General features: G+C 33.5%; 1 protein-coding gene across 1 annotated transcript; it reads right to left on the bottom strand.

Moving 5' to 3' along the window:
• Positions 1 to 2,834: 2,834 nt before the first annotated feature.
• LOC129945318 (pleiotropic regulator 1) lies at positions 2,835 to 4,600 on the bottom strand. Its single transcript, XM_056054975.1, has 3 exons — positions 4,373 to 4,600; positions 3,965 to 4,308; positions 2,835 to 3,844 (listed from the first exon to the last, which is right to left on the bottom strand). The coding sequence occupies exons 1-3, from the start codon at positions 4,483 to 4,485 to the stop codon at positions 2,904 to 2,906; spliced, it is 1,398 nt and encodes a 465-aa protein (XP_055910950.1). The 5' UTR covers positions 4,486 to 4,600; the 3' UTR covers positions 2,835 to 2,903.
• Positions 4,601 to 12,402: the final 7,802 nt, after the last annotated feature.

Below are 12,402 nucleotides of genomic sequence, written 5' to 3'. Positions count from 1 at the left end.
AACTAACTGTTTTTCCTTTACATATTTTATGTTGAAAAACGATATATATAAGTTTAAATGGACACCCTCTTTACACCCTTCGCAGAATATATCACCGCTACCCCTTTACCTACGCTACGGTAATCATACATAATTCAAGTCTATGAAAATTCCATCCATTCATGAAACCTATGCCCATTCCATTTGAGATGTCCTAAGTCAAAAAATTACATTTTATGTTTTTGATTTAGTGCAGTGTGCATGGGTCCAAAAGAGTTTGAGGTTATCCATATGCAAGTAAGAATTTGGATTGATAGGAGGTGTGTTGGTAAATAGAAGATGTTAGTGCAGTTAACTCTGCCAGGGAATAATAATCCGATGCATGGAAAGTGTGTCAGCAATTTCTCTATGTTCCTGTAATAAGTTGAGGTTTGATAGCTAGAGGCGATCATGATAAGGGGTGAAGATGTAAGCTTTTTCCAGGAAATATATTGAAGTACAACACGGATGAATCTTTGTTCGATGCCTTTAATTCTTGATATGTGAATACTTGATACAGATACCAAACCTAAAACGCATATTTAAGTAAAGATCGTATAGACCTCATATAAATGGTCCGGTAACAAAAGGGCTTGAAACTTCCCTATACCACCTTTTAACAAAACCTAGGCCTTATGAATTATTTTACCAAGATCCCATATTATGTTTTCGACTTTGTGTATGGGATGACTTTGAAGACAGTAATGAGGATAGATATTTCTTCAAGTGCCGCAATAATTTCTCAAGGCAGAATTCAGTGAAAATCAATTTCCTTCCCGTTTTCTAAGTCTTTTACAGTGGATAGAACTAATATATTTTTTTTTTAAGAAATAGTATTCTGCTGGGGTAATTAATGACGTGCAATGGAAACTCAGAAAATCATATCAAATGCTTTTAAAAATGTTTGAGATATAAGAAGGTTAAGGTCGATAATTGTTCACCTCACCACTCGGCTAAGAAGCAGAAGAGAAGTAAGAACCTTTCGAATCTCTCAATAACGGTTCGAACTTGAAAAGAAACCTTTACCGAGTAAGTTATGATGCCACTTTTATGGAAGGATAACGCAAAATATGTATATAAAATACATCAAAAACTCTGTGGGAAGATTTCGACTCAGGTTTAAGAAGATCTCAACCGAATAACAAAAAAATAGTAGACACAAGTTGGTAGAGATGATAGTATACTATATAAGTCTAAATATTGTTTGAGTTATGACTGCCCTTAATATGTTTAAACACACAATAAGCGTTAGTTTAAGTATGGGAAATAATTTAAGAGAAAATTAAACATTAAAATGGGAGGGAAAAACGGAGTTAGATACAGCATAATTAATACTTAAAAGTAAATTCGAAATCCAGCTCAATGGTAAACTGATGGACATTGGTTATTTGATGGATCGAATTCAAATTGGCGTATTATGCTTTATCGACAGAAAATAGCTTTGAAATTTCAAAGCATTAAATTCTATACGGTTAATAATTCTCAATGCTTGCGAAACCAAACATTAATTAACTTATCATATACTGCCGTTTAAGTTCCAAGTCATGAGCTAAGTAGTTTAATAGATTACAAGTTCCAAACAAAAATCGTTTCGACGGTCAAATTTAGTCTATTCTGAGAGTAATTCGGTTTTTACGCGTATTCAAAAATATTTTATTTGCGCTTTTATATTATTATTATTATTATTATTTATTAACAAGATAATTATAAAATAATTACAATGGTAATATTGTTTAGTGAGCACAAGCTGCAGGGACTAACGGCTCTAATGTTTAGATACAATTTATATAGAAATATTTGATGCTTTTATAAATTCATTAATTATTAATATATTTTCTATGGATGGAGCCTTTAAAATTGATATAATAGATTTATTTTTAAGAATATCGTTTATGATGGAACTAGGTAGTGAACATTGTCCTAAGCCCAAAATGTGTTTTATATCGATGACTGCGTTGCATGTAGTGCAAATCGGAGGGTTTTCTTTACGGAGCAGATGTTGGTGGGTGGAGGATGTGTGACCTAAACGAAGTCTTATGAAATTTGTGTTCTCGATTTTTGTTGTAGATGTTGGGTAATTTGGCTTGTCTCGTTTTGGGTTAATGGTGACGTAGTGGTGAATATATGTTTTCCATTCCTCTTGATTCATTTTTGCATTGCCAATTTGAATAGCGTTAGCTAGGTCTTTTTTAGTGAATGTTTCAAAGAGGTAGAGTGGTGTTTTGTGAGCCGCAGTAGCAGCTTCGTCGGCATATTCGTTCCCTTGAATTCCTGTGTGACCAGGGGTCCACATTATTTTAAGTTTTTTTGGTGAAAGAATGAGAATGTCTCTAATTTTGTTTATAACGGAAACATTGTATTTATCATTACGGATAGCGTTTATAACAGATATACTATCGGTTGTTATAATGTATTTACCCTTTCTTTTTAGAGAAGTTTTGACCGCTTCCAATATAGCATGAGCCTCTGCCGTGAAAATAGAAGCGCTTTTATAATTTCTTATATTTATGCGAGAGTTCAATACGAAAAGAAAACTTTGTTTGAAGAGAAATTCGACCAAGTTAATTTATTCGATTAATACATATTTTCTCAAAAACATAAGTACAATTTCAAAAAAAAATATTCCAAAAATCTTTTATAATTGGGTTTAATTATAATCACGGTTCTTATTGTTTTTTTCGAAGCAGATATTTACATGACATTTTAGCAGTTTGTTTGATTGTTATTGGGAACTTACCCTTCTCATTTTTTATTAAGTCTGAAGAAGTTGAGTACCTATTCCTGATTCTCCAAAAACTAAGGCTTAACAAAAATAATTAAACGTTTATGTTCTTTTTTTTAATTAAATTTGTCATAATAAACTTAAGTGTTTAAAGTATAGCGGCTTAAAATTTCCTTCGCTTAAGAATGTCCGGTCGCCAATTAACAGGATGGCTCTCTTCGGTGGCCTCATCGTCTTCTTTGTAGATTTTAATTGTTTTATCTGCCTCAGCAGTAATAAGTCGTGATCCAGATTGGTCGAATGCCATTGCAAAAACACCAGCTTCACTGTCCATTGAACCAGGCTGGACGGGAGCTTGAAATCTTTGGAAATTGTAGCCAGTTCGCCAGTCCCAGAAGAACATGGTACCGTTGTCTCCGCCCGATACCAAAACCCCATCCTGATTGACAGCCATGCAGTTAACAATTGCATTGTGACCCGATACATTCTGCACGAAATTTCCCTCCGGACAACGCCATTGTTTGATATTGTCCGGTGAAGCGGACGCAAACATATACAACTTTGGATGGATGACGAGACTGCGAACGCTTTTCTTATGGTTTGTCAAGGTGCACACGCTCTTACCAGCTGCCAAATCCCACAGACGTATTGTGGAATCATGACTGCCGGTTATAATTTGTGGGTTGAATTCTTGTGCAACAACACTCGCCACAGTGTTTGTATGGCCGGTGAGTGTGTGAATGTTGGCTTTCGTTCGCATATCCCAAATTCGAGCGGTGGAATCACGTCCAGATGTGGCCAAGACATCGATTGTAGGATGCAGTGCAAGAGAGTAGACTGCTGATAGATGTCCATGGTAGTGACGAATAACTTTGTTGTACTCCAAATCCCAACATTTCACTTGTCGATCTTCACCACAACTGAAGAGATAGGGATGCTTATTGCTAACGGCTAATCCACGAACTGTACTAACATGACCTGTCAGGGAAAGCTTTAGTTTTCCACTAGCTAAATCCCATATTTTGATCACACGATCACCAGCTCCTGTTGCAAACCATTCATTTCCAGGTTCTACAGCTATACAACGCACCCAACCAAGATGACCTGAAAAAGAATTCAGTAATGACATAAGTTAAATATTAATATTTGAAAAATGGTATTTGGGATTCCAACCTACTAGCTTCAAAAACGATTTAATTTTGTCCAGTTAGATAGAAGAATTACCTGATATAACTCGTGACAGTTTCCATGGTGCATGCCAAGTTGGCTTTGGAATGCTGGGTGCTTTCTTAGGTATCAATTGCATTCCACTATTTGTGGTTGTTGTCGTAGTTTTAATTAGTCCAGCGACAGTTGATTGATAATTCTCAGTGACCGGTACTATTGCTTGACTATTAGTATCGTTGGATTTGCTTCCCGAAGTAGTTGGTCCATTAGTAATCGCGAGTATTTGGGGTTCCTCAGCGCCTGTTGTGGGGTTAAGCTGTTTCAATTCTAATGCTTTACTTACTCTTTCAAAAACGAGCGAATAGCTATCTCTAGCTTTTATTGCTTTTCTCATTTTGTCTCTATCAAAGATTAATATTTTTAAATTTATAATTTTATAAAAGAAATAGTAAGGCGCAATCTTACAGCTTTTCATCAATTTCCGGAAGAGCACCTTGATTGGAAACAAACATATCATGTGTTCTTTTCAGCGAACGAAACACCAATGTGTGCACACTGTGTCTCTGCACTTCTTCCATTTTTTATTTAGAATAATTAGTTTTTTGAGATATTTTAATTTAAAAATGTATTAAATTGCAGGTTTTTATATTTCGTTAACTAGGCGACAGCAAAGTAAACGTTTTTGTTTGTGGAATGTGGGGTGAAGCTAAAAAGAAGTGTCATAATGACAACTTAAATGTCAAAAACACTGGCGCCATCTAGCCCTTCGAGAGGTTTGTTTTTTTTTTTAAGGCTGCCTGTAGACGTATCGGGAGTGTTGTTCTACATGTCGACTTTGATTGTCTACATTTCTACGTAGACAATTGTGTCAACAATGTGGACAAGGTAGACAATGATGTCAACAATGAAGAAAATGGTTAAAAATACAGAAACTTTTATATATCATAGCACATCTGTCATATTGGAAATCTTTTAGCCAAAGACTTAATCGACAAAAATATTAATGCCAAGGTTGCTTTGATTTTAAAAGGGTTCAAACAATATATTAAAGCAGCATTCACATGAGCGCGACCAACGAACGACGAATGACTTATAAAATGTGAGCTTATATACGTTTGAAGACATATTTCCACACAAATTCTTTACAAAACGATAGCAATATAGTTTCTATTTGATTTATGATGCATACTTTTACTTTTCAATATCAAATATTAATAAATTTAAGAAAACAAATTTATTCGTCGCGAAAAAAATTGAATTTGATACGAACTGTCAAACTTTATTCGCGTTCCACATTATCCACACTCCCAACGAATAAAATAATCGCACGTACTTAACCTAAAAAAATCATTCTTGTTTTGGTTTCGGTGGTCAAAGTCAAACTTTATTCGCGACGAATTAAAAACTCTCATGTGAAAGAAATGTCAAAATCGACGAATATTCGTTCATTCGTCGGTCGTTGGTCATTGGTCGTGCTCATGTGAATAATGCTTAAGAGTTACATCGAGCTTCTTCATCTGTCTGCACATTAATAAACAGGTGTCAAGCTTATTATTTACACCTTCATTTTGCAAATTTGAAGCTGACGGTTAGTCAAAATGAAATCGCGTGCCAGTTTTTGTGTAATCATCGCTGAATAGCGATGGAATTATAGATTGGGACTCTTTTAATAGAAAAATCAACTTTTGTAAAATTCTTTATGAAAAAGATATTAAAATACCAATTGTTTTTTTGGAATATGGATTCTATAAAACATCCAAATCTGGCGAATTTTTCAAAAAACTTATTTTTATTCCAGCCTCTTCCGCTCAAATGGAAAGAGTTTTTTCAAGTTGGTCGAATGTTCATTCCATGTCGAGAAACCGCTTGATTTTTAAACGATTGAAAAAAATTATTCATCATTTTTATTCATTGAGAATCGAGGATAATCAATATAATTGTTTTGACGAAGACGTCGAAGACAAAAATGAATTAGGTTTCTATTGTATTTATGAAATACATAAGCATTTACGATTTTTTATTTTTGTTTAAATAAATATAAAATGCAAAGTGAAAGACTAAAATAATACAAATTTGTTTTGTTTATATGATTAAGAAGAGAAAAAAAAGTTGAAAAATTGAAATAAAATTGATTTTCTACATTGTTTCCAATGTCTACATTGACATGTAGACAATGATGAATTGTCTACGTTGAGTTGTCTACACGAAGACAATCGTGTAGTCTACATTTTTTGTCTAGATGGAACAACACTGCGTATCGGGCTTTAGAATGAGATAATTTTAAATACAGAGAAGTAGAGGGAGACAGATCCATGCATATGTCCACGACGTGACTATTCTCCTTTCCCATTTTACCAATACCAACAGCCGTTTACCTCTGCCAGTTTACCACTGGACAGTTTTTCACCGCCACTGTACCTCCGTCGGTTTATCTCGAGAGCATATGAGCTATTTTATTATTTTAAACTAACTTCCCAATGAAAACTTTTGACATTTTGTATATAAACATGTTGTACAAATTGATATCTCTGTGTGGCAATGTTCACAAACTATGGCTCTTCCTTTCCTTATCCCATCAGTATCTTCATCATGTTAGTTTGCTGTGCAGTCTTATGTTGTGATGTCTTTCTATGTGTATATATATTATGGAGTACCCTAAGGGCGACCTAATTCAGGGATGACAAGGAAGCATGGAACAATGTGATCATGGAACTTTAAGTTTGTGCAGAAGGACCACCACAGCAAGCCGTGATATCTCGTTGAAAAAATTAAGAGAAATGAGCTTTGATGGTAAAACAAAAATGATTTCGAAGTATTTATCTAGGAAATCAAATCTCTTCAAAAACTGCCATAATCCATAGGTTTAACTCATAGATTAAATTGGCTGCTAGAATTATTAATGGTGTCAAAAAACCTTTTCACAAACTTCTGTATACTTTAAAAATGTTTGCTCACAATGGCAATGCTTTGAAAGCTTGGGTTTCTGTTTTCATTTTTGTATGTTTTAAATTTTCTGTGGATTTATTTTCCCAAGATTTTGATCCCTCTCTCTCTCTAGTAAATAAATGAAATATATTTAAAATAAGCAAAAGTCATCGACCTATCACATAACGGTACAAATTTTTAAAATGCAATCAATCGTCAATTCTTCTTTAAGATTTGTGTTTGAAAGAGTCATAAATCGCTATACCCGTGGTGATTTAGTGCGTGGGGCTGTCATGCCAGAGGTCTTGGATTCAAACACTGCTTGTTTTTTTCACAAGTACTTCCTCTTTCGAAAAATTGACAAATCCTCCATAAAAATAACTTTCTCAAATTAGAAGCTCGGAATCGGCTTAAAACTAGGTCCCTTCAATCCAAGACACCATTACCAAAAATAAATCGTCGTAAAAAATATCACAAAGCCCAAACAAAATGTCATAATGTCGGTACGCCCAAAACATGTTCGGGCTTTGAGACATATATGTATGTATATACACAGTGAGGTACGCATGGGGGGCATGTAAAGATGCTTTGCATTCACACAACCTTGTACTTATCCCAAATCCTATAGTGAGCCCAGCCAGGATAGTTACATTCATGTTTCACTTTTTATTCGCCATAATGCTGGATGCTAGCACTATGAGCAAGCATACCGTTTAGTTTTATTTCACTTTGAAAATTGGACTTATATTTCCCTTCCGGAAAGTGAAATAAAGCCAAACATATTTGTGACGCTTTCTTGACGTTCCAAGTTTTTAGGCGATCTGAACAAATTTAAAACTCAAAACGTTGTAGTGCCCAACATAAACAAAAAATTTGTCGGAATGTTCAAACATTAAAACATGTCATCTTCGGATATTTTTAAATTGATTTATAGGGCCCATACAAAACGCAAACACGTTTGTTCAAAAGTACTACCTACGGACACGGAGCAATGAGTGATTTAGCATGTGCAGCTTTGATTATTGCCTTGGCTATTAAAAAAAACAGAAAAACAAAAAAAAAAGAATTTGGTGTCCAATAAATTTGTTCCTCTTGTTTAATTATGTTAACTCTATGAAAATTGGCATCGGTTTGAGGAAAATTCAATACACACCACACAAACATGTTTGTGCAGGCACGGAAAATTCCAAATTTTTTGATTTTGTTCAAACCGCTTGCACCAACACGCACAATCACTACACACTACTCAAACAGTTTGCACAAACATTTTTAAAACAACAAAATACATTCGTTTGCTCAAACAGTTTGTGTAGTGTACGGGCCCTATTAGACAATATGACACTGATTTTGGGCTTTGTGGCCAAAATGCTAAAACGCCCAAAGGATCGGTTAAATTGCAAAAATCGTACAACAACAAAATGTTAATACAATTGTTTCAGACGCTATGCAATTTTTAATTTGGGCGATATTCAATGGTTCGCACCCTGTTTCTGGTATTTTTAAATCATTAGACGATTGTCCACAACACCATCCAATATTTAATTGTCAAAAAGCAGGAAAGAACAACAAAAAGTATTTCGAAAGAATTTACGGAGTCAAGAATTTATTGAAAAAACTAAAGATAGAAGGTGGTAAAATTATTTAGAGCTCTGGTTCACCGCTTCTCTCATAGAGAAAATAGATTATAATAATATAATATATACTAATATATAATATGTTTCCTCTATGGCCTCTAATGAACATGGTGGTGTTGAATTCTTTATATACCTGAATCGAGTAGAGATTTATCTATTCTAAAATGAGATAAACCTTTTTTGGAAACATAGCAAAACATAAATATCTTTTCTATTGTTTTTTCTTGCAAAATAAGCCCAGTTAGTCAATTTTTACTAACAAAACTAAATAATATCAACAGTAATAGATTCGTTTTTTCCGCAATGGAAAACACACATGATTCCAAATGCAGAAAAACTCAACGAACACAGCCATCGAGATACAAATGCAATATCAATCGTACTAACATTTGAGAACGAAATCACATAAGATCCATTCGAGGCTCGTATAAATGTCAAAAACCTATCCATAGTGAGATTCTACTCTAACTTTTATCGGTGTTATTCTCACTATGGATATTGTTTTTGTTATTCGTGTAAAATCCTACTTTACTATGGATAGATTTTCCAACAAAACACGGGTAATATGTTTCCTCTATGGCCTCTAATGAATATGTTTTTAGTACAGCTGGTATTGCGTGTTTCATTATTGTTGCACTTTTTTATATGTTATACACTTTTAAATGTTTTTGCACGACCTGATGTTTTTACATCTAAAACAAGTTCTTTTATTCTCTTCCATCTGTTAAGAAAATTGTCTTCCAATGAGTCTATCAATTTTCTTCTTTCTAAAGTCTCCCTACAAATTGCTTGCAATTGTCAGCCGATTTTCTTTGAAAAAAATTATAAAATTTGGATACAATCACCCAACCGTATAAACGGAAAATTTTTAATTGATAGAAAATTGGAAATTGTCACAATATTGGATGCTATACAATGTTTGGGAGTTGACAGATCGGTTAATTTTCTTTTTCTTCCAATCATGTAAGTAAACCTTAAATTATGTGAACCCTCTTGGATGCAATGGTAAAAACTGACAATTTTTGTTTTCCAAAGGCTATGTTTGACACTGTATTTTTACCACCAGAATCAGATTACGATGCAGAGGAGGATCAAAAAGACACACAGAATTTGCATACCGATCAATTCCCAATGATGTTATCCAGGTTATATAACCTTTTTGTTATGGGTAAGGATTTCAATGTGGAGGACGAAGTTATTTTGACAATGATATGAGGCAATATTAAGGCAATCTCAAACTCAAGCACTTTGGTCTAAGAGCGGTACTGATAGCACGTTGAACCGTTCTAATAGATTTGAGGTAAACAAGATCAATGTGAAATGTTATTTGGAAAATAAGTCCCCAGTAAAAATATGTATGTCAAATACTGTTTGATAGAGAGGTTATAGAATTCATTCATCATATTCTCATTTGCAAAAAAGAGCATTCTATAGGCTTTATACAATGGTTACCGCTCAATGCCCAGAGAATAAATCTGTTGGAAATTAGATGAGGATAATCGAACCGCATTTTTACCAAACAACATGTTTCGCAACCATTTTTAAGAGATTCGAAAATACATTAATTTCTCACATAAGAATCAATTAGATGCTAGAGACAAAATGACATAGCTCAGACCGCTTACAAATCTTTTGTGTCGAAAATATTAACAATAGGGCTCAATACACGAAAAATTATCCATTGATGAAGCCATGATCAAGTATTTGGATTGAAATTTTTCAAAACAGAGGGAAAGCAGTTTATTTTGGTTTCATTAATGGGATGCTAAGGAGTAGTTGTAAAAAATGTGAAATCTGATGTGTTGCAAATGCCGTTGGAATCACATCCGATCTAAATCGGAAGAGCAAGATGAATCTAACATCGAATATGAAAAGCTGAAGGTGCTATCGTCAGCGAAGCAGGTAAGTAGACTAGAAATTTCAGGCAGGATATCATTAATAAAAAGAGGCTAGGATGCAACCCACACTGATAACTTATCATCACATCTGTTGATTTGTCTTGCTTAAAAGTTTGTAGGTTTTTGTGTTGGGTTAAAAAATTTGTCAGTTGAATTATTCTTAAAAAATTTAAAATAATCAACAATATTTTTCATATAAAGAAATAGTTTAGTTTGAAAATCTAGTTTTGTTAAATAGATTTTTAGTCTAACAAAAAATTTAACCAATTTAAGTAGCATTTATTAAATTTTTAGAAATTCGATGAATAAAATTAATTTGAGAGATATCAAGGTTATTAGGTTTTTATTTTTTGTAAACAAATTGTCAATTAGATTTTTCTCAAAATTTTTCCGAATGTTGAAAACAATATTTGTTAAGTGAAAATTAGTTGGCTAAGCTATGATTACTTTTTTTTTAGGTTTTAAGTTTTTTTTTTAAACTGTCAATTCGATTTTTCTCAAAATTTTCTTGAATTTTGACAACAATATTTTTTAAAAGAAAAAAGTAGTTTAAAGCCAATATCTCAAAGTTTTAAAAATATATTTGAGTCTAATAAATGTTCATGTCATCACCAAAAATGAGAACTTCACTTGAGCGTATACATGACGATATGTCGTAAATAGACAGGATTAACAGAAAAGCGCCAAGATGTCTTCCCTAGGGAACAGCAGATTGAGCGACAAAATGTTCTGAAAGACAATTTCTAAATTTTACATTATATGATCTGTTTTCAAGGTATTATTTGATCCAATCTAGGAAAAATGCTGGAAAACCAAGAGCTTTAAGTTTAAATAAAATAATTCCGTGGCTAAGTTGGTCAAAAGCTTTAGAAAAGTCAGTATTAACACAGTCAACTTCATAACCTTGTTCTAAAACGTTTGAACAAATGTTTGAGCATGTGAGGAGATTAGTAACGGTTGATCTTTTTTTCACAAAATCATGATGCTGTTCGCAAATGATATTTTTACTAAAAAATGCTACACTTTCACAAACAACTTGTTCAAACAATTTAGGAATGCAAGAAAGCTTTGCAATGGGCCTGTAGTTTGTTATATCCGCCTTGTTACCTTTCTTGAAAATTGGTGTTAGAAATGACTTCTCTTAGAGAAAACTTGAATAAGAACGTAAGGGGTTCAACTTAAGCATTACTACACTTTTTTAGTACTATCGGGGGAATACCATCGGGACCGGCTGAACAGTCATCATTTATCGCAGATAAAAGATCAAGGACCGTACTCTGTAGCACAGGTATGTGACTACAGCTAGTTTGCGAAAAGGAGTGAAGATTATGAAAATTTAATTAATTTAAGGTTCTTGTAAGTGAAGTTAACTGGAAAGCCATCTTTCCAACCAACGATGGCTAACGTTTGTATTTCTTGAATAACTTATGGGTACCTACTTTTTTTTTTAAACAATAATTAAGAATCATATACAAAGTTGAAACAGCTTCGTCAATGTTAGAAAATGCTGAGGTATCAGCAATTTCAGAAATGGTTAAATCTGCAGACAACTGCTGGAAATTGGCTCTTCTGAAATCAAAATTACATAAGCAATCAAAGGAATTACTGTGTTCAGAAAGGTGATTATTTAAGTAAAAAAAAAATGTCCGAAGGTGGTTGAAATTTATCAATATTAGTAATTCCTCATCTAGATTCTAGAAAAAGAGTACTAATAGCGTCAGAAGAAAAAACTAAATCGTGAATTCGATTTTTTGAGTTTTTAATACAAATTGTTTGCTGTAAGTCAGTAAGAAGGACTTTATTGAGAAGAGATAGTTCCATTTGTGAAGAAGAAGGAGAGGCTTCATGGCAGGATTCGTCCTTCGGATGGAATCCAGTCAATGTGTGTTAAATTAAAATCCCTAAGAGTAAAATATTGATGTCAGAGCTGGACAAATTAATAAGAAAGTCTAATGCCAAGGAGAGATCGTTATAAACAGACTCCAATTTTTTTGGAGGAATGAAGACGTTTAAAATGAAAATAGTCTTAGTCTGTATC

Source organism: Eupeodes corollae, chromosome 2 (assembly GCF_945859685.1).
Source record: "Eupeodes corollae chromosome 2, idEupCoro1.1, whole genome shotgun sequence".
Classification (NCBI taxonomy): domain Eukaryota; kingdom Metazoa; phylum Arthropoda; class Insecta; order Diptera; family Syrphidae; genus Eupeodes; species Eupeodes corollae.
Note: the sequence above shows the minus strand (reverse complement) of the source record. Positions and strands in the feature narration are given on the sequence as shown.